Genomic DNA, 23,402 nt, shown 5'->3' on the forward strand with positions numbered 1-23,402 from the left:
ATATGGCTTCATATATCTATAACGTTGTATAACATATATCTGTAGTGAAGAAGAAACAGAAGTTGGAAGGGGAAGAAGAGTATAGAGGTAGGAGTGGATAAGGATGGGAGGGTAGGAGGGGGGGAGGAAGGCAAGTAAGAGGAAGGGGGGGGGGGGGGAGAAAAAGTGCGCCATTGCCCAGATCGTAATGATGCAGCGCCGCTTCTAAAACCACCCCCGCCTATCAAGCAAGTGTGCTAGAGAAATAAGGTAAGCGGCCCTAGGGGATCCTTCCTGGAAATAGCACATTCACTGGTGTAATGTCTGATTGTGATGCCTCAATGCTGCCCTCCATGGCAGACATGCACAGATATTACTTCCTCATTCTGCAGGAGTATCGGCAGCACAATCAGACACAGCACTGGTCAGACTGTGCTTCAGCAGAGCTGCCCTCCTATGTGGACAGCAAAATAGTGGCAGCTATTTATACTGAAGCTCCGTCCAGGAGCCAATGAAATTGTTCAAAAATGTAGATAAAATATCCATTCCATGTTTTTTTCCAGTGACATAGCTAAGGCACTATGGGCTCTAGTGCAAGCTTTACATTCTTGTAATAATGTAGCAGAATAACAGTGGCTTAGTTCACATCAAAATGCAAAACTGAAATGTTTTTGTCTCTTTTGCTGGATGGGAACCAACGGACAAATGCAGATGTCAACAGATCCTATATTTTTAATAGGATCCATTCACACATGGCAGTTTGCAAGGAACAGCGGAGCGCAAAGTCCAAACCGCCACAACTGGTGCCCTATGGAGGAAATGTATCTGTTCCGGACCCTAAACTAACCATCAGAGCAAGTACAGAATGGACTTCACTGGATCCCTCTCACATAGCCGGCCTTTGACCTGAGCGACCGGAGCGGTCGCTCAGGGCACCGGCTTCCAAGGGGGCGCCTATAGCTGGTTACCTATACTGAGGGCACATACACCTGATTTCCTATGCTGGGGGCACCTATAGCTGGCTACCTTTACTGAGGGTACCAACACCTGGCTACCCATACTGGAGGCACCTACGCCTGGCTACCTATGGAGGGATGGAGACCTTCAACGGACTTCCTATACTGGGGCACCCATGCTTAGCAACCTATAGTGAGGGCACCTACACATGAGAGCCTATAGGGGCACCTATACCTGGCTACCTACCTATACTGAGTCTGAGGGCATTTTTTTTTGGGGGGGGGGGCGCACTGCGGCTATAACGCGTGGTGCAAATTGCCGGTGCTGTGCTTTTATTCTAAATGGGTGGGGGGGGGGGCTAACTGTCCCACTGATTGCTTTAATTAATATTCCTGAAAGTTCTAGCCTTTATTTTTAAGTATATTCAGGATAAAGCACTCTTTCCATCCATTGGTGGTTATTAATAGTATTTTTCTATTATACATATGTGATGAGTCACAGAAATCTGAGCATTTGGCGTGATGTGTCACGACATCAAAAAGGTTGGGAACCACTGTCCTAGGAGAGATCTCAGGAGAAAAATGTGAATTGCATATGGGCCTGTGTGTGTGCATGCATGTATGTGCGCGCATGCGCGAAGAGGATGAAGGGGGGGGGGGGGGCACAAAAATCAGGTTTCGCTCAGGGCGCTGTGAAACCTAAGGCCGGCCCTGCCCTCTCACATGACATTACTTCAGATAGCCAACACTGGTCAGCATCTGTTTGCATAAAAGTAAATAATGGCTAGCAGAGGTCTTCTCAGATGAAACAAAATCAGGTGAAAAAGATGGTCCCTGTCACAGCTGAGGCGCACTAGAGTTTGCAGATTATTCTAAAACATGTTAGCATCTTTGAAAACGATTTTGCTACTGAATACAGAGCAATTTCAGGGAATGCAATTTTGGCCGCTGCATTTCCTCAATGACATTGCTCGAAAAAATGCTGCAGGCACTGCAATTTCAGCAAATCGCAAGCGCTCCTGTTGAATTACTGTCATAAGCTTTTATTAGCCTAGCTCTTTTGCTGAAACTGCTCTAGTCCTCAGTATTATTGTAGACAGTTGATGAGTGTGCATGATAGAGAGGCGACAGGAAATCTGGGCACCCAATTTTGACAAGTAGAATATTGGTAAATTTAACGATATTCTACAGTGTTTAAAGTGTTAAAGATTACAAAGTAATCTGAAGATTGTATTTAACCACTTGAGGACCTAGGGCTTTCTACCCCTTAAGGACCGGCCACTTTTTTTCCATTCAGACCACTGCAGCTTTCACGGTTTATTGCTCGCTCATACAACCTACCACCTAAATGAATTTTGGCTCCTTTTCTTGTCACTAATAAAGCTTTCTTTTGATGCTATTTGATTGCTCCTGCGATTTTTACTTTTTATTATATTCATCAAAAAAGACATGAATTTTGGCAAAAAAATGATTTTTTTAACTTTCTGTGCTGACATTTTTCAAATAAAGTAAAATTTCTGTATACATGCAGCGCGAAAAATGTGGACAAACATGTTTTTGATAAAAAAAAAACCCATTCAGTGTATATTTATTGGTTTGGGTAAAAGTTATAGCGTTTACAAACTATGGTGCCAAAAGTGAATTTTCCAATTTTCAAGCATCTCTGACTTTTCTGACCCCCTGTCATGTTTCATGAGGGGCTAGAATTCCAGGATAGTATAAATACCCCCCAAATGACCCCATTTTGGAAAGAAGACATCCCAAAGTATTCACTGAGAGGCATAGTGAGTTCATAGAAGATATTATTTTTTGTCACAAGTAAGCGGAAAATGACACTTTGTGAGAAAAAAAAAAAAAAAAAAAGTTTCCATTTCTTCTAACTTGCGACAAAAAAAAATGAAATCTGCCACGGACTCACCATGCCCCTCTCTGAATACCTTGAAGGGTCTACTTTCCAAAATGGGATCATTTGTGGGGTGTGTTTACTGTCCTGACATTTTGGGGGGTGCTAAATTGTAAGCACCCCTGTAAAGCCTAAAGGTGCTCATTGGACTTTGGACCCCTTAGCGCAGTTAGGCTGCAAAAAAGTGCCACACATGTGGTATTGCCGTACTCAGGAGAAGTAGTATAATGTGTTTTGGGGTGTATTTTTACACATACCCATGCTGGGTGGGAGAAATATCTCTGTAAATGACAATTTGTTAATTTTTTTTACACACAATTGTCCATTTACAGAGATATTTCTCCCACTCAGCATGGGTATGTGTAAAAATACACCACAAAACACATTATACTACTTCTCCTGAGTACGGCGATACCACATGTGTGGCACTTTTTTGCACCCTAACTGCGCTAAAGGGCCCAAAGTCCAATGAGTACCTTTAGGATTTCACAGGTCATTTTGAGAAATTTCGTTTCAAGACTACTCCTCACGGTTTAGGGCCCCTAAAATGCCAGGGCAGTATAGGAACCCCACAAATGACCCCATTTTAGAAAGAAGACACCCCAAGGTATTCCGTTAGTAGTATGGTGAGTTCATAGAAGATTTTATTTTTTGTCACAAGTTAGCGGAAAATGACACTTTGTGAAAAAACACAATTAAAATCAATTTCCGCTAACTTTTGACAAAAAATAAAATCTTCTATGAACTCACCATACTCCTAACGGAATACCTTGGGGTGTCTTCTTTCTAAAATGGGGTCATTTGTGGGGTTCCTATACTGCCCTGGCATTTTAGGGGCCCTAAACCGTGAGGAGTAGTCTTGAAACGAAATTTCTCAAAATGACCTGTGAAATCCTAAAGGTACTCATTGGACTTTGGGCCCTTTAGCGCAGTTAGGGTGCAAAAAAGTGCCACACATGTGGTATCGCCATACTCGGGAGAAGTAGTACAATGTGTTTTGGGGTGTATTTTTACACATACCCATGCTGGGTGGGAGAAATACCTCTGTAAATGGACAATTGTGTGTAAAAAAATCAAAAGATTGTCATTTACAGAGGTATTTCTCCCACCCAGCATGGGTATGTGTAAAAATACACCCCAAAACACATTGTACTACTTCTCCCGAGTACGGCGATACCACATGTGTGGCACTTTTTTGCACCCTAACTGCACTAAGGGGCCCAAAGTCCAATGAGTACCTTTAGGATTTCACAGGTCATTTTTGTTTCAAGACTACTCCTCACGGTTTAGGGCCCCTAAAATGCCAGGGCAGTATAGGAACCCCACTAATGACCCCATTTTAGAAAGAAGACACCCCAAGGTATTCCGTTAGGAGTATGGTGAGTTCATAGAAGTTTTTATTTTTTTGTCACAAGTTAGCGGAAATTGATTTTAATAGTTTTTTTTCACAAAGTGTCATTTTCCGCTAACTTGTGACAAAAAATAAAATCTTCTATGAACTCACCATACTCCGTACGGAATACCTTTGGGTGTCTTCTTTCTAGAATGGGGTCATTTGTGGGGTTCCTATACTGCCCTGGCATTTTAGGGGCCCTAAACCGTGAGGAGTAGTCTTGAAACCAAATGTCGCAAAATGACCTGTGAAATCCTAAAGGTACTCATTGGACTTTGGGCCCCTTAGCGTACTTAGGGTGTAAAAAAGTGCCACACATGTGGTACCGCTGTACTCAGGAGAAGTAGTATAATGCGTTTTGGGGTGTATTTTTACACATACCCATGCTAAGTGGGAGAAATATCTCTGTAAATGACAATTGTTTGATTTTTTTACACACAATTGTCCATTTACATAGAAATTTCTCCCACCCAGCATGGGTATGTGTAAAAATACACCCCAAAACACATTATACTACTTTTCCTGAGTACGGCGGTACCACATGTGTGACACTTTTTTGCAGCCTAGGTGCGCTAAGGGGCCCAACGTCCTATTCACAGGTCATTTTGAAGCATTTGTTTTCTAGACTACTCCTCGCGGTTTAGGGCCCCTAAAATGCCAGGGCAGTATAGGAACCCCACAAGTGACCCCATTTTAGAAAGAAGACACCCCAAGGTATTCCGTTAGGTGTATGGCGAGTTCATAGAAGATTTTATTTTTTGTCACAAGTTAGTGAAAAATGACACTTTGTGAAAAAAAACCAATAAAAATTAATTTCCGCTAACTTTTGACAAAAAATTAAATCTTCTATGAACTCGTCATACACCTAACATAATACCTTGGGGTGTCTTTTTTTTCTAAAATGGGGTCACTTGTGGGGTTCCTATACCGCCCTGGCATTTTACAGGCCCAAAACCGTGAGTAGTCTGGAAACCAAATGTCTCAAAATGACTGTTCAGGGGTATAAGCATCTGCAAATTTTGATGACAGGTGGTCTATGAGGGGGCGAATTTTGTGGAACCGGTCATAAGCAGGGTGGCCTTTTAGATGACAGGTTGTATTGGGCCTGATCTGATGGATAGGAGTGCTAGGGGGGTGACAGGAGGTGATTGATGGGTGTCTCAGGGGGTGGTTAGAGGGGAAAATAGATGCAATCCATGCACTGGGGAGGTGATTGGAAGGGGGTCTGAGGGTTTGGCCGAGTGATCAGGAGCCCACACGGGGCAAATTGGGGCCTGATCTGATGGGTAGGTGTGCTAGGGGGTGACAGGAGGTGATTGATGGGTGTCTCAAGGTGTGATTAGAGGGGGGAATAGATGCAAGCAATGCACTGGCGAGGTGATCAGGGCTGGGGTCTGAGGGCATTCTGAGGGTGTGGGCGGGTGATTGAGTGCCCTAGGGGCAGATAGGGGTCTAATCTGATAGGTAGCAGTGACAGGGGGTGATTGATGGGTAATTAGCGGGTGTTTAGGGTAGAGAATAGATGGAAACACTGCGCTTGGGTGGTGATCTGATGTCGGATCTGCGGGCGATCTATTGGTGTGGGTGGGTGATCAGTTTGCCCGCAAGGGGCAGGTTAGGGGCTGATTGATGGGTGGCAGTGACAGCGGGTGATTGATGGGTGGCAGTGACAGGGGGTGATTGATGGGTGATTGATAGGTGATTGACAGGTAATCAGTGGGTTATTACAGGGGAGAACAGATGTAAATATTGCACTGGCGAATTGATAAGGGGGGGTCTGAGGGCAATCTGAGCGTGTAGGCGGGCGATTGGGTGCCCGCAAGGGGCAGATTAGGGTCTGATCTGATAGGTAACAGTGACAGGTGGTGATAGGGAGTGATTGATGGGTGATTGATGGGTAATTAGTGGGTGTTTAGAGGAGAGAATAGATGGAAACACTGCGCTTGGGTGGTGATCTGATGTCGGATCTGCGGGCGATCTATTGGTGTGGGTGGGTGATCAGATTGCCCGCAAGGGGCAGGTTAGGGGCTGATTGTTGGGTGGCAGTGACAGGGGGTGATTGATGGGTGATAGGTGATTGGCAGGTGATTGACAGGTGATCAGTGGGTTATTACAGGGAAGGACAGATGTAATTAATGCACTGGCGAATTGATAAGGGGGGGGGGTCTGAGGGCAATCTGAGCGTGTGGGCGGGTGATTGGGTGCCCGCATGGGGCAGATTAGGGTCTGATCTGATAGGTAACAGTGACAGGTGGTGATAGGGGGTGATTGATGGGTAATTAGTGGGTGTTTAGAGAAGATAACATGTTTAGAGAAGATAACAGATGTAAACGATACATTTGGGAGGTAATCTGACGGCGGGTTTGCGGGCGATCTAATGGTGTGGGTGGGTGATCAGATTGCCCGCAAGGGGCAGGTTAGGGGCTGATTGATGGGTGGCAGTGACAGGGAGTGACAGGGGGTGATTGATGGGTGATAGGTGATTGGCAGGTGATTGACAGGTGATCAGTGGGTTATTACAGGGAAGAACAGATGTAATTAATGCACTGGTGAATTGATAAGGGGGGGTCAGAGGGCAATCTGAGCGTGTGGGCGGGTGATTGGGTGCCCGCAAGGGGCAGATTAGGGTCTGATCTGATAGGTAAAAGTGACAAGTGGTGATAGGGGGTGATTGATGGGTAATTAGTGGGTGTTTAGAGGAGAGAATAGATGTAAACAATGGATTTGGGAGGTGATCTGATGTCGGATCTGTGGGCGATCTATTGGTGTGGGGGGGTGATCAGATTGCCCGCAAGGGGCAGGTTAGGGGCTGATTGATGGGTGGCAGTGACAGGGGGTGATTGACGGGTGATTGATGGGTGATTGACGGGTGATTGACAGGTGATTGACAGGTGATTGACAGGTGATCAGGGGGATAGATGCATACAGTAAACAGGGGGGGGTGGTCTGGGGGGGGGTCTGGGGAGAATCTGAGGGGTGGGGGGTGATCAGGAGGGGGCAGGGAGCAGGGGGGGGGATAAAAAAAAATAGCGTTGACAGATAGTGACAGGGAGTGATTGATGGGTGATTAGGGGGGTGATTGGGTGCAAACAGGGGTCTGGGGGGTGGGCAGGGGGGGGGGGTCTGATGGGTGCTGTGGGCGATCTGGGGCAGGGGGGGGAGAAATCAGTGTGCTTGGGTGCAGACTAGGGTGGCTGCAGCCTGCCCTGGTGGTCCCTCGGACACTGGGACCACCAGGGCAGGAGGCAGCCTGTATAATACACTTTGTAAACATTACAAAGTGTATTATACACTTTGTATGCGGCGATCGCGGGGTTAACATCCCGCCGGCGCTTCCGTATAGCCGGCGGGATGTTGCGGCGAGCGAGCGGTGACAGGCGCCGGCGGAGGATCGCGTCACGGATGACGGATAAATGGACCGCCGCCTCTGTGGGTGAGCCGGTCCTTAAGGGCTCCACTTCCCGGCCGCCTCTGTGCGTTAGGCGGTCGGGAAGTGGTTAATTGCTGATATATGAAACAATTGTTTGCTTGAATACTCATTTAACAGCCAACTGACACAAAACTCTCTTTTTTGGAGTGACAGTCCCTCTCTGGAGGCAATTCCTCATCCCATTACCTTTTGTAATTTCCCTATTGTTATCCTCCTGATATATAGATTTATATAAATCCAGTAAATAAGTATAAATTTACCAACTAAAAATTAGTTACATTATGACGTAAAATTTTATGTGCCGTTGTTAAATTGTTGCCTTATTTTTACATCACATACGTTAGTGACCAGACGTCCCGGATTACCCAGGACAGGTCCCGGATTCGGGGTCCCCTGTCCCAGGCTGCATGAGATCCCAAGAAAACGTCCCGCTTTTAGCAGCGGGACGTCCCGCCCTCGGGACTCTGGCCACCGTATCTGCATGAACTGGCAGCGGCGTCTATAGACGCCGTGCCAGTTCATTGCCCGCAGCACCGCTCCAGCCTGCAGAGTCTTCCGGTGTTCCGACACCGGCAGGCAAGCAGGGTTACGGGAAGATGGCTGCCGAAGCCCTGTACTGGAGACTATTTGTGTAGTGTATTGTTGCCCACAATGCATTTATTTTGTACTGACATGTTGCCCACAATGCGTTTATTTTGTACTGACATGTTGCCCACAATGCGTTTATTTTGTGCTGACATGTTGCCCATTGCGTTTATTTTGTGCTGACATGTTGCCCACAATGCGTTTATTTTGTGCTGACAAGTTGCTCATTGCGTTTATTTTGTGCTGAACTATTGCTCCCATTGCGGTTATTTTGTGCTGACATGTTGCCCATTGCATTTATTTTGTGCTGAAATTTTGCCCACATTGCGTTTATTTTCTGGTGTCTGGGGTAACTGTTGCTGCATTTATTATTTAATGGTCATAGTTGGCTATGTTTGCTGCTTTGGGGTTACGGTATACTATTAAATAGCATCACAGTTTCTGCACACCCATGATGCGAAACCTCGTTTGACCAAATCATGGCGTAAATACTGCTTTCTTATGCCTCGCTGTTACATCATTGTTAGCTCCGCCCATATATTGTCATGACCACGCCCATTTTTCGGTGCAGCGTGTGCACCGACAAAAATCTGGTCGGTACTTATCCGTTAGCCGGGTGCATCCGGCAGGTGGCGACAAAACTCCACCAGAGTTACATCTTTCCCTACTAACCATGTTGGCCTGGACAGGGAATAGTAATTAGCGCCACCTGCCGGATGCGCCCGGCTAACGGATAAGTACCATCTGGTCACTCTACATACGTACATATAAATAAAGATTTCTGTTTCATTATTAGTTCTTAATTTGTGTCAGCTAGTGTGGAACCATAGAATGGGGTGAGGAGGGTGATATTTCCGTAGTTTTGCTCAAATATGTATGCTAAGGGAAGTGTCAAACCCTACAGAGAGGTGGGAGATATGCAACATCTTTATAGCCGTGTTAAAATATAGCTATAAAATCAATGACTTCAGAGAACCATTAGTGCGAGATTTCGCTTTCCAGCATTTCTGTCCCAAAGTCAGGGGTGATCAGTAAATAACAAAAATAAATTTAAAATAAGCGCAAACACAACACGTTCCCAACAGTGAGGCAACATTCCAGCAAGATGCAGGAAGCCGCCAATATACTCGCTCTGCATCTCCCGCACATGCGTACTCTATTCATAGCGTGTCATAGAGTCGGACGCATGCGCTATCTCTCTCCGGGAAGTCGGGACAGTTCTAGTTCCGCGATATTTACTGACGCATGCGCGGCTATGACAGTGTCAGCGCTGTGTTTTGGTTGTGTGTGTTGAATTGGTTGAATTACACTATATGTGGATTATTTCCTCCGTTGTGCTATTGACAATCTTAGGTTGCATGAGAAGTCATGTCCCGGGTGCGGCAGCCTCCGCTGGTGACAGGGATCTCGCCGAAAGAGGGGACTTCATGGACCAAAGTTACCATCCGAGGGGAGAACCTGGGCAGCGGCCCCTCGGACCTCATAGGTAATGCAGTGTTCCACTCTGCTAGTGAGCTCCATGCAATGATTTCCTTCTTTTACTGTCTTTTTCATTCAGGATATTTTCTACATACTTATTACTGCTGCTTATATGAGATACATTATAGGTGTAACACTATTTGCTGATAGTGAATGCTGTGTATAGTCTTGCATTTTTTTGTGTTCTTTCTTATATAATAATTTTTTTCAAGCCTATTTTAATCAATTCTCCAAGAGTGTTGCCTGCTCTGCACTAGCATAGTTTGGGTGTCCCAGCAGGAAACCTCATAGGGAACAGTTGTCCAATCACAGAATCCTCTACAGCATGAATTGTTGTGATTCGCCGAATAGTGTGGGCGTAGTTTACTACATCCTATAGCAGTTTGAGATGGTGGTGTCCACCCATTCACATTAGTGGAATTTCCCTATGAGGTTTTGTGCTGGGTCCCCTAAACTAGATGGTGCTAGTCTACCTTTGGGGACCCAGCAGGAAGCCTCATAGGGAACACTTTTCCAATCACAGCAACCTCTACAGCACGAAGCACAGTGATTGGCCAGGGCGTAATTTTCTATAACCTGGAAACCTAGCAGTTCAAGAAGGTGCTGTCCACCCTATCATGTTAGCATAATTTCCCAGAGGTTTCCTGCTGGGTCCCCTAAAGTAGACTAGCGCTGCCTGCTCCACTTATTCCCATAGTAGAAAACATAAACAGTACTCAGAGCCAGGACAAGGTCCTCCAGCACCCAAGGATGAGACACCAAAGTGTGCCCCCTCCATCCCTCCCACTCCAGCCGTCACCACTGAATGCTGTTAGAGTAAGAGGCATCCCAGGGCCCCCAACACTTTAATCTCTAGTTATCTGGCTTGCAGTCACTGCCATGTATCCCTTTTCTTCTTTCTCGCTGCTTCAAACACAGTAGGGGAATGATAGCTGAGTGAGTTGTGCGCCCCTTCCTACACTGCACCCTGAGGCTGGAGCCTCTCTCACATCTGCCTCGGTACTGCCCTGACAGTACTGGTGTATTGCGGGGCCAGGCGCAAGAAGTCGAGTAATGCGGGGTCTTCAGGACGGCTTCGCGGGACAAGACAGCTCAGGTAACTATAACTTTCTTTTTACAGTGAGGCTGCAGGATTTTTCATTTATTGTGTTTTAACCTCCCTGCCCGTAAAACCGAGGAAAAAATGTGCCCAGAGCAGTAATCCCGAGCTCAGTTCGGGGTAGGCAAATACCTGCGTCCTGCTGCACTTTGGAGTCTCGCACACGATCGGCGCTGCACAGCGGGACTCCAGCCTCTCTCTCCGGCTCTCTCCCCTGTCTCCTAAGAGCTGGGATCCCCATGTCTTTGCTATTCTTCCGGGGACCGGGCAGCCAATCAAAATACTGTAGCTGCGGTGCGGCGTGATGTCATCAGGGAGACGGGGGCGGCACAAAAATTTAAAGTGGAACTGAACTTTGGCACAGGGCAGAAGAAAAAAAGAGAAATGCGCCCTATATGTACATAGTAGATATGCAGGCATGTATGTGTATATGTAACACACGTTTGTGTATATCTATCTAGATATCAATATCTATCTAGATGCGCACACACACAGTGCTGCCAATAATTATTCATACCCCTGCCAAATTTTAGATTAAACTTACTCTTATCCAACTAGCAAGTAATTTTTTGATGGGAAATTACATAGGTGTCTCCCTAAAGATAAGATGATGTACAGGAGGCATTATTGGGGGGGGGGGGGGGGGGTGTTAACAAATACATTTCTCAGCTTTTATTTACATTTTGAGCAAAAAGTTTCCAGTCCAAAACTATTCATACCCTTCACGAACTGTCACTGTCTGTTGGAAAATCCAAAGTTATGTACCATTCCAAATAGTCCAATTCCCCTGCATTACCCTTCCAAAGCATCCTAATTACCCTGATTAACTGAGAATAGCTGTTTTAATCAACTCAACAGGTGATAAACAGCAGCTCTCTACAGTTGGTTTGTGGACTGTCATGGCTAAGACAAAGGAGCTCCAGTGTTCTCCCCAGAATTGTTTTCCAGCTGGGTGGCATGAAAAAGTAGCCGGGTGGGGCGAGATGAAAGAATGCAGGGCCGGCGCTTTTCTGCACAAATTTGCTTACAGCAGAGGAGGAGGTAAGCTGATGACAGCCTGGTGCTCACCAAAATTAGCCGAATGGAGCACCCAGCTAAAAGAGCCCGGGGAGAACACTGGAGCTCAGTGAGGACCTGCGGCTGTGCATTGTGGCTGCTCACAAGTCAAGAAAAGGCCATTTCTAAATGTTTTAAAGTTCCAGTTGCTACAGTGTGAAGTATTATTAAAAAATACAAGATGTTTCGCACTGTGGGAAATTTCAGAGGATGTGGTCGGAAACCAAAAGTGACACCTGTGCTGGCCAGGAGGATTGTGAGAGAGGTGAAAAAGAATCCAAGGATCACCACCAAGGCCATTCTGGTGAATCTGGGCGCTGCTGGTGGCAATGTCTCAAGGCGGACAATCCAACTGACACAGCATACTGCTGGGTTCCACGGATGCAGACCAAGGAGGATGCCACTTCTCCAGATAAGGCACACAAACTCTTGCTTGGCCTTTGCAAATGCTCATCTGTTGGGTAGGGTGCTGTATCATTGTAATTATACACATTTTGCCCGATCAACAATTACATTCTCCAGTTCATTTCCAATGTTAGACATTGGCCAACATGGAAAAATATTTCTGTAGCCAGAAGCGCCGTTGCCAGATCTGGTTTGGCATGGTACCAGCCCCTAAAACAAACAGTCTTCGCTCATGGCTGGGCACATGCTTTGCTGCTACAACACATAAGTTAAATATTTTTCCATATGTTTCCATGGCAGCACGATAGGGTTAAGTCCCACCCACTTCGCCACATAGGACCAAGAATGAATAAATTAAATCCCTTCAGCGTCCCTCCCCAGTCTTTTGTCCTCGCTAATCACCTCACCCCTGGGACCGGTGCTGTCAGAAGTTGGATTGCTACATGATGACCGATAATCTGCTTCCTCTACCAGCAGGTTCAGCCTCTCCTGCTGAGGTTCCCTGCCAGCAACTAAATGGCGCTGGCTGGTGAAATCACCATTTCTGGCCATGGTGCAGGTCGTATGGTTGCACTGCTCCCTGTTATGACCATGTTAATTGTATTATATGTGCAATGCACTTATTTCAGGTACTCCATACCTCTCCTATTGCTGGTTCTCTCCCTCTTGGTAGCGGAGTTGGAGATGCGCCAGTGTGCGTTCCATCTCCCTTCTCATCTCTCCTCCACGTGTGGGACGCGCTGGCGTGCGCTCCAGCTTCTCCGCTGTGCACTTCCGCGTTCTATGACGCGGCTGACGTCACTTCCGCGGCGGGCGGACGCGTATCATGGCCGCTTGTAATGCGGAAGGGGATGACGGCGGCGTCCGGCTCCACCTCTGTTCGCCCATTGGTCAGGGCGGAGTGGAGGAAGATTTAAGCCGGCTCTCTCTGTCAGACCGGGTCTGCGAGTCTGACGGAGAGGAGGCAGGCAGGATTGTGCGCAGCTTGAATTTCACTGTTACCTTGGTAGGCTAATATGTTTTGGAGGGGGCAGCACTGGGATGCTTTAGTGGCTGCATCCTTATTGATTAAGATTCTTTCTTCTCCACAGCAGGATTGCTGTAGTATGGAGTCATCCTTACCTGACAGTGACCAGCCTGATGGCCTAAGGTAGGAAGCAGATAGTAAGTGGCCTCTTTTATTTTTAGGTAAAAGAGTGCCTACTAATTAGGCTCTACTTGATTTTCAGCCTAATTCAGGAGCAAGTTCGGGGATTGGACCAGTCAATTTTATACGAGGGTCCTTCGGAACCATACTCTCCCAAGAGGGGACTGACCCCTAAAAGGAGATCTCCATCTCGATCCCGTTCTCGCTCCCGGTCACGATCCAGCAGATGCTCCTCCTCCAGGAGACAAGACAGAAGCTCATCGCCTAAGCGTAGAGACTCGAGATCGGATTCAAGAAAGAAATGCTGGGCCTGTGGCAATGACGTGATGAGTGGGAAGCTAGTGTGCAGAACTTGCTTTAACTCTATGGCCAGGGAGCCGGAACAACCTATGGATATCTCCGGCATGATTAAACAGGCGGTACAGGAGTCCATGGACCAGTACATTGCCTCCTTACCTCCTCAAACCAGACATCAGAATAGAGAATCTGAAACCTCGATGGGCCCCTCGACTAACACTGAATCAGAACCTGACCAACCGGCAGTTGGTTTTGAGTTTGGTTTAGTACAACCATACATTAAGTCGGTGAGAGAAGCCATGGAGTGGCAGGACGAGGAAGTACCGTCTACATCAGCACAATCGCGAAAGGATTACTACGCTCATCTGAAGAAAAGTACTAAGACTTTCCCGTTTATCGACAGAATTAATGAGGTCATTCTGGATAAGTGGAAGAAAATAGATAAGAAGCCTTCTTTAAGCAATAAATTTAATAAACTATACCCTCTAGAAGAGAGTAAAACGGCGGTGTTGGACGAACCGCCTAAAGTGGATGCATCAATTATGAATTTAGCCAGGCATGTCACATTACCCCGGGAAGATTCAACCTCATTCACCGATCCTTTAGAAAGGAAGATTGACTCAGAACTGAAGAAATCGTATGTTTCATCAGGAAGTGCCTGCAAACCCGCGGTGGCGCTAACAGCAGTCGCAGAAGCGCTAAGGGGCTGGACAGATAATATCGAAGAAGCTATAAGATCAGATGCGGATAAGGAAATTATTATTGCTGCTCTGGACGACTTCAAGCTGACAGCCGACCTTGTCGGTGAAGCGGCAGTTGATATCCTCCGTTGCTCGTCAAGATCCATGTTACATTCTGTGGTTTCCAAAAGAGCCCTATGGCTCAAACATTGGTCGGCAGACCAAGGTTCCAAGCAGGAGTGGTGTAAAATTCCCTACGATGGAAAAAACTTATTCGGACAAGCTATGGATTCAGCCATTAGTAGAGTAACTGGAGGAAAGTCCGGAATGATTCCCCAGGACCGTAGGAGTAGGAAGCCGACTACAACCCAAAGACCAGCTTATCAGCAGAACAGGTTCAGATCTACAGTCGGATATAGACCTTCAGGAGGTTTTAGACGAAACTGGCAGAGCTCACAGGCTACCCTGCAGAGATTGAACAAACAGAAGAAGACTACCCAGGGGTCTGGCCAGCAAAAGTCCTTTTGATGGTCGGACCGCTCAGGCATTACCAGTGGGCGGGAGACTTCAGGCCTTTGCGGATGTCTGGGCGGAAAAACATCAAAGACCCTTGGGTAGTACAGACTGTACGATACGGACATCGCTGGAAGTTCACCACGATGCCCCCAAGAATATTCAAAGCTACAAATATTCCAGTATCGCACGAAAAGAAACGCATCCTGATGGAGTACATTCAGAATCTTCTAGCAAAGAACGCTATCATTCAGGTTCTTAACCAGCTGAGCGGTCTGGACGAGCTCAGCTCGTCCAACACCGCCAGCGGCTGCCGCTCAGGCCCTGCTGGGCCGATTTTAATGAAATAAAAAGCAGCACACGCAGCCGGCACTTTGCCAGCCGCGTGTGCTGCCTGATCGCCGCCGCTCTGCGGCGATTCGCCGCGAGCAGCGGCGAAAGAGGGTCCCCCCCCAGCCGCCTGAGCCCAGCGTAGCCGGAACAAAAAGTTCCGGCCAGCGCTAAGGGCTGGATCGGAGGCGGCTGACGTCAGGACGTCGGCTGACGTCGATGACGTCACTCCGCTCGTCGCTATGGCGACGATATAAGCAAAACAAGGAAGGCCGCTCATTGCGGCCTTCCTTGTTTATTCTGGGCGCCGGAGGCGATCGGAAGATCGCCTCCGGAGCGCCCTCTAGTGGGCTTTCATGCAGCCAACTTTCAGTTGGCTGCATGAAATAGTTTTTTTTTTATTTAAAAAAAACCCTCCCGCAGCCACCCTGGCGATTTAATCAGAACGCCAGGGTGGTTAAAGCAGAAAAAGGGATGGGAGTCTATTCCCCGCTATTCTTTGTAAAAAAGAAAGATTAAACAGACATATCATTCTGGCGAAGTACAAGATGGAGACTTTACAGACAATTACAAGAGTAGTCATGAAGAACGACTGGGCCCTCTCAATCGATCTAGAGGATGCCTATCTGCACATTATGATCCACCCTCATTACCAAAGATTCCTCAGATTCGCCATTGGCAACCTTCATTTCCAGTTCCGCTGTCTTCCCTTCGGGATCTGTACAGCGCCAAGGACGTTCTCAAAAATCTTACTATCTCTGGTGGAGATCCTGAGAGTACAGGGACTAAGACTGTTCCATTACCTGGACAATCTGCTACTGTTAGATCAAGACAAAGATCAGATACTGCTACACAGACGGACATTACTATTACAGCTGGAAAACTTTGGATGGAGAGTGAATCTAGTAAAGAGCCAACTAGAACCATCAAGAAGTATCCTATTCTTAGGAGCCTTGTTCCACACTCATCTAAACTCCATAAGTCTTCCGCTGGAGAAGCAAGAAAAGCTTATTCAGAAAGTACGGAACATGATCTGTCTGTCAACAACATCAGCGACTCAGTGCCTGAGTTTACTTGGAACTATGACTTCAACGATCCCTATGGTTTGGTGGGCGCAGTGGCATTGCAGGACTTGGCAGATGGGTTTCCTGAGTCAGTGGCACAGCAGGGAGATGTCCCAGCAGATCCTAATATCTCAACCAATGAGGAACAGCCTGTTCTGGTGGACAGACAAGAAGAATCTTTCAGTTCCGTTACAGATTTGTCCACCTCCAATTAGTGACCACGGATGCCAGTCAGTCAGGATGGGGAGGTCACCTACTAGGAGAGGTGTCACAGGGTGTCTGGGGACATCAGGATACCAGCCTCCCAGCAAACATACTGGAGATACGTGCAGCCTATCTAGTCCTACACAAGTTCAAAGCAAGCCTAAGAGGAAAACAGGTTCTTCTACGAATGGACAACCGTACCGCGGTAGCCTATGTAAACAGGCAGGGCGGAACAAGATCCAAGCGTCTTCTGCAGGAGGTAGCCCCAATATTCTATCTGGCGGAGAACCATTTACTCAATCTAACAGCAACATATGTTCCAGGTCCCGAAAATACACAGGCGGATTTTCTAAGCAGGAATCGCCTGGACAACGAGTGGTCCCTCAGCGACAGCATATTTCGGGAGATCTGCAGTCAGATAGCAATACCGGAGGTGGACCTGATGGCAACCGCAAAGAACTCGAAATGCGAAATCTTCATGTCCAGATGGCAGTGCAGGAAAGCAATAGCGACAGATGCGCTACTGTCGGAATGGAACTTTTCAGTGGGGTATGTATTTCCCCCCCCCACCAGTGCCGTTGATTCAGAGACTATTACTCAGACTACTCAGGGAGCCAGTCATCTTAATAGCAGTGATTCCGTTCTGGCCAAGGAGACCCTGGTTTCCGCTACTATGGCGTGAAACTCCCAAACTGCTACAACTTACTACACCAGGGACCGATCCTCCACCCCAACCCGGCCAAGCTGGAATTGGCGATATGGACATTGAAAGGAGGAAGTTGGAGTTGTTAGATCTCCCAGACTCAGTTATTGGCACCATACTAAAAGCACGGAAGCCGACAACAAAGACATCATATCAGAATATCTGGCATAGATTCATTACATTTGAGACAGTTTAATCTCGATCCACTCAAACCTCAGGTGAAGGAGATACTTTTATTCCTACAGACGGGATTGGATAAGGGACTAGGGTATCACTCATTAAGGGTCCAAGTCTCGGCTTTATCAGCACTCACTGATTCCAGATGGGCTTTGCATCCCCTGGTGATACAGTTCCTCAGAGGGGTAATGAAACAGAAACCGCCCAGGAGAACTTTCTTCCCCAAGTGGGATTTGCCTCTAGTCCTGGAGGTCCTGTCGGGACCACCATTCACACCGGTGGATGATTGTGACCTCATACATTTAGCATACAAGGCAGTGTTTCTCGTGGCCATAGCATCAGCCAGACGAGTTTCAGAGATCCAAGCGCTAGGCTCGGTGGAACCATCTTTAACCTTCTTCCCAGACCGAGTAATCCTCAGACCAATTCAGCAATTTATTCCTAAGGTTGCAACCCTGTATCACTTCAACCAGGACTGGACTCTACCAACATTATGGCAGGAGGGAGACACTGTTCCACACCCTCTAGATGTGGGGGCGACCTTGAAAGAATACATTTCAAGGACCGCCTCTATTAGGAAGTCAGAGAGACTCTTTGTTATATCTACCGGATATAGGAAAGGCCAACCAGCATCATCTAGGACGATAGCTAATTGGTTGGTCAAGGCTATCCAGGAGGCGTATAGGATACGTAACCTGGTTCCTCCGGAACAAATCTGTGCACACTCAACGAGAGGTTTGGCAGCCTCCTGGGCAGCGTTCACCAAGGTCTCACCCGAAAAGATATGTCAAGCCGCAAATTGGAGTTCAATTAACACCTTTATGAGACATTACAGGGTAGACCCAGCCGCTAGTTCTTCTGTACAGTTTGGTGCAAGTGTGTTATCTGTAAATACTGTGTGAATATCATTAAAACTTCTGAATCGCACCTCATCCCTCCCTTTGTATTATTGACTAGTTATCTCCCTATCGTGCTGCCATGGAAACATATGGAATTAGGAAAATTGGATACTTACCTGCCGGTAATTTTCCTTTCCAGATGTGTCCATGGCAGCACGAGGCTCCCTCCCTAGATTCGGTGATTCCGAGTTACAAGACTGGGGAGGGACGCTGAAGGGATTTAATTTATTCATTCTTGGTCCTATGGGGTGAAGTGGGTGGGACTTAACCCTATCGTGCTGCCATGGACACATCTGGAAAGGAAAATTACCGGCAGGTAAGTATCCAATTTTCCTAAATTTGGCGCCTTTTGGCTTACGGGGGGGGGGGGGGGGGTGTAATTGCCAGCACGGTGTCAGGCTATTTGGATCAAAGTGTCAGACAAAGTCTTCTTTGGCTACACACTGCTTCGCCTAATATTATAACTACACTGGCGTGTGTGCAATAGGGATGGAGCCACAGCGCACAAGCTTAAAACTAAGTGCTGGGGGGATGTAGGTGATTGCAAAAATGGATTGGAAAGGGTTAAACTGCACCTCTGTTGAACATAAAAAAAAAAAAAAAAAAAAAAAAAAAAAAAAAAAGGAGATACTCTGATTAATAGTTATCATTACCTGGCATTCCTTCACCATAGTCCTTAATCAGCTCGGTTCCGGCGTGTAGCTCTGCCCTCTTGCCCAATATGACTGCGGCATTTCTCTGTGATATATAGAAAGGGAAAAGGCTTTTCAATTTAAAGAATACATATAGCAATTTATAAAAAACATTTCGCTCACCTAGGGCTTCTTTCAGCCCATAGAAGTCTGTTCCACAGCGCAGTTTCGCTCTGAGCCAGGCCTTTGCTTTCCTCTGTGTAAGATCATGACCCGCGGCTGGGTCGGGATCTTCTGCGCCTCTTGTGAGCGCCCTCCCATCACTGGGAGTGCTCTGCACATGTGTAGTTTAATTCTTTCTGAACTGCGCAAGTGCAGAGGTCTCCCGGCGACAGGAGAGCAATCACAAGAGGTGTGAGGTACGCCCGCGCATGTGTAGAAGATCCCAGTCGCAGGTCACAATTTTACGGAGGGGACACCTGGCTCAGAGACCAGCATGAGGAAGTAGAAAGGTATACGGTATACAAGTTTTTAAAGCCTAATTTACTTAACTGCAGGATTGCTTTTGCAAACCCTTGGCTTGTCTCGCCTGTTGATTGCATTTGCCAGGCAAGAAACCATCTCACAAATACCACAGTGATGTCTTGAAAACTGCTTTTTCCCTGCATGTTAAAATCCACAATTGGTATAATGTAATTGAATAGGCTTTTGTGCATTATCTGGCAGCATTATTTGTTAATAAATTGTGGTGGTCACACTTTTTTTAATCTCCATTTTATTGTTATTTAGTATTTATATAGCGCCAACCTCTTCCGCAGCGCTGTACAGAGTACAGGTCCTTCTCAAAAAATTAGCATATTGTGATAAAGTTCATTATTTTCTGTAATGTACTGATAAACATTAGACTTTCATATATTTTAGATTCATTACACACAACTGAAGTAGTTCAAGCCTTTTATCGTTTTAATATTGATGATTTTGGCATGCAGCTCATGAAAACCCAAAATTCCTATCTCAAAAAATTAGCATATTTCATCCGACCAATAAAAGAAAAGTGTTTTTAAAACAAAAAAAGGTCAACCTTCAAAAAATTATGTTCAGTTATGCACTCAATACTTGGTCCGGAATCCTTTTGCAGAAATGACTGCTTCAATGCGGCGTGGCATGGAGGCAATCAGCCTGTGGCACTGCTCAGGTGTTATGGAGGCCCAGGATGCTTCGATAGCGGCATTAAGCTCATCCAGAGTGTTGGGTCTTGCGTCTCTCAACTTTCTCTTCACAATATCCCACATATTCTCTATGGGGTTCAGGTCAGGAGAGTTGGCAGGCCTATTGAGCACAGTAATACCATGGTCAGTAAATCATTTACCAGTGGTTTTGGCACTGTGAGCAGGTGCCAGGTCGTGCTGAAAAATGAAATCAACTCCATAAAGCTTTTCAGCAGATGGAAGCATGAAGTGCTCCAAAATCTGATAGCTAGCTGCATTGACCCTGCCCTTGATAAAACACAGTGGACCAATACCAGCAGTTGATATGGCACCCCAGACCATCACTGACTGTGGGTACTTGACACTGGACTTCAGGCATTTTGGTATTTCCCTCTCCCCAGTCTTCCTCCAGACTCTGGCACCTTTATTTCCGAATGACATGCAAAAGTTGCTTTCATCCGAAAAAAGTACTTTGGACCACTGAGCAACAGTCCAGTGCTGCTTCTCTGTAGCTCAGGTCAGGCGCTTCTGCCGCTGTTTCTGGTTCAAAAGTGGCTTGATCTGGGGAATGCGGCACCTGTAGCCCATTTCCTGCACATGCCTGTACACGGTGGCTCTGGATGTTTCTACTCCAGACTCAGTCCACTGCTTCCGCAGGTCCCCCAAGGTCTGGAATCGGTCCTTCTCCACAATCTTCCTCAGGGTCCGGTCACCTCTTCTCGTTGTGCAGCGTTTTCTGCCACACTTTTTCCTTCCCACAGACTTCCCACTGAGGTGCCTTGATACAGTACTCTGGGAACAGCCTATTCATTCAGAAATTTCTTTCTGTGTCTTACCCTCTTGCTTGAGGGTGTCAATGATGGCCTTCTGGACAGCAGTCAGGTCAACAGTCTTACCCATGATTGTGGTTTTGAGTAATAAACCAGGCTGGGAGTTTTTAAAAGCCTCAGTAATCGGTTGCAGGTGTTAAGAGTTAATTAGTTGATTCAGATGATTAGGTTAATAGCTCGTTTAGAGAACCTTTTCATAATATGCTAATTTTTTGAGATAGGAATTTTGGGTTTTCATGAGCTGTATGCCAAAATCATCAATATTAAAACAATAAAAGGCTTGAACTACTTCAGTTGTGTGTAATGAATCTAAAATATATGAAAGTCTAATGTTTATCAGTACATTCCAGAAAATAATGAACTTTTATCACAATATGCTTATTTTTTGAGAAGGAGCTGTATATCGTCTTGTCACTAACTGTCCCTCAGAGGAGCTCACAATCTAATTCCCTACCATAGTCCTATGTCTATGTATGTATTGTGTAGTGAATGGGTTGCAGTGTAGGGCCAATTTAGGGGGGAGCCAATTAACCTATCCGTATGTTTTTGGGAAGTGGGAGGAAATTGGAGTGCCCGGAGGAACCCCACACAGACACGGGGAGAACATACAAACTCCTTGCAGATGTTGACCTGGCTGGGATTCGAACCAAGGACCCAGCGTTGCAAGGGGAGAGCGCAAGCTCTAACCACTGAACCACCATGCTGCCCATTTACTTGTGCATTACAATTGGGATTTTGAATATTTCCGGGGAAACAAGTGTCCCCACGTATTTGCTTCCCAGCTATGCAGGCAGCTGGTTGGAAGGAGAAGGTCCAATAGGCTTTTCACTTCTACCCTGTCAAACCAACCAACCCACATTTTGACATGGGCAGCAAGTGACGAGTCCTACTCACTCCCCTGCAGCCCAAGAGGGGGATAAATAATGGGGGAGGGGCTTATGTGATATGTGGTCACCCTTTATAGGTAGATTATTTAAATTTGGTGTCCTTTATCTCAGTCAGTATTGCCAACTGAGTAGCCCCTGAACTGAATTCAAATGGACTTGAGCAGGGGTTCCCATTGTTTGACAGCCAAGTGCAACAAAGGCAGATAATGAGGTGATGTCTCTTCAAGCAAGAAGAACACATATATATAAAAAAATAGATGTGGATGTACAAAGTGATTGACATGTATGTGTGTCAATAGACACAATGACATGTATGTGTGCCAGGGGACACAAAATGTATTTTAAAAGCAGGCATGTATGTTTTTTTCCATCTGATATGTTTATTTAGGAGATATATTTGCTATGTCTATTTCATATTGTTTCTTCTCATATGTTCCTATTCCCTAATTTGTACAATACTGCGGGCACTCCATGTACTTTTGCCCGCCCATGCACATGCACAACGGGTGCACACAGACCAGGGACCAGGATCTACGCCCATGGGAGCTCAAGTGAGATTTTCTGGGACGTAGATACTCATCCCAGGGGATGGTAACTGGTAAATTAAGCACAGCACAATCTTTCTACTGCCAGTGCGTGAACTGTATGCATCTCTTACCAATAGTTGTTCCAGTAAAACCTTGGATCATTGAGAGTTGTGCACAGTGTAGTACATACAGTGGTGTGAAAAACTATTTGCCCCCTTCCTGATTTCTTATTCTTTTGCATGTTTGTCACACTTAAATGTTTCTGCTCCTCAAAAACCGTTAACTATTAGTCAAAGATGACATAATTGAACACAAAATGCAGTTTTAAATTATGGTTTTTATTATTTAGTTAGAAAAAAACCTCCAAATCTACATGTCCCTGTGTGAAAAAGTGATTGCCCCCCTTGTTAAAAAATAACTTAACTGTGGTTTATCACACCTGAGTTCAATTTCTGTAGTCACCCCCAGGCCTGATTACTGCCACACCTGTTTCAATCAAGAAATCACTTAAATAGGAGCTATCTGACACAGAGAGGTAGACCAAAAGCACCTCAAAAGCTAGACATCATGCCATGATCCAAAGAAATTCAGGAACAAATGAGAACAAAAGTAATTGAGATCTATCAGTCTGGTAAAGGTTATAAAGCCATTTCTAAAGCTTTGGGACTCCTTCCCAGGAGTGGCCGGCCGACCAAAATTACCCCAAGAGCGCAGAGAAAACTCATCCGAGAGGCCACAAAAGACCCCAGGACAACATCTAAAGAACTGCAGGCCTCACTTGCCTCAATTAAGGTCAGTGTTCACGACTCCACCATAAGAAAGAGACTGGGCAACAACGGCCTGCATGGCAGATATCCAAGGCGCAAACCACTTTTAAGCAAAAACAACATTAAGGCTCGTCTCAATTTTGCTAAAATACATCTCAATGATTGCCAGGACTTTTGGGAAAATACCTTGTGGACCAACGAGACAAAAGTTGAACTTTTTGGAAGGTGCGTGTCCCGTTACATCTGGCGTAG

The 23,402-nt window shown here is 46.2% G+C and overlaps 1 protein-coding gene across 1 annotated transcript in view; it reads left to right on the forward strand.

The window, feature by feature from the left end:
- The first annotated feature begins 9,479 nt into the window (after positions 1-9,479).
- Positions 9,480-23,402, forward strand: part of EXOC2 (exocyst complex component 2) — a 290,595-nt gene continuing 276,672 nt past the window's right edge. Inside the window, exon 1 of the mRNA XM_068236811.1 lies at positions 9,480-9,732. Coding sequence (XP_068092912.1) covers positions 9,615-9,732 — 118 coding nt within the window. The 5' untranslated portion in view covers positions 9,480-9,614. The remainder of the gene's footprint in view (positions 9,733-23,402) is intronic.

Source organism: Hyperolius riggenbachi, chromosome 5, assembly GCF_040937935.1.
Source record: "Hyperolius riggenbachi isolate aHypRig1 chromosome 5, aHypRig1.pri, whole genome shotgun sequence".
NCBI classification, from domain to species: Eukaryota; Metazoa; Chordata; class Amphibia; order Anura; family Hyperoliidae; genus Hyperolius; species Hyperolius riggenbachi.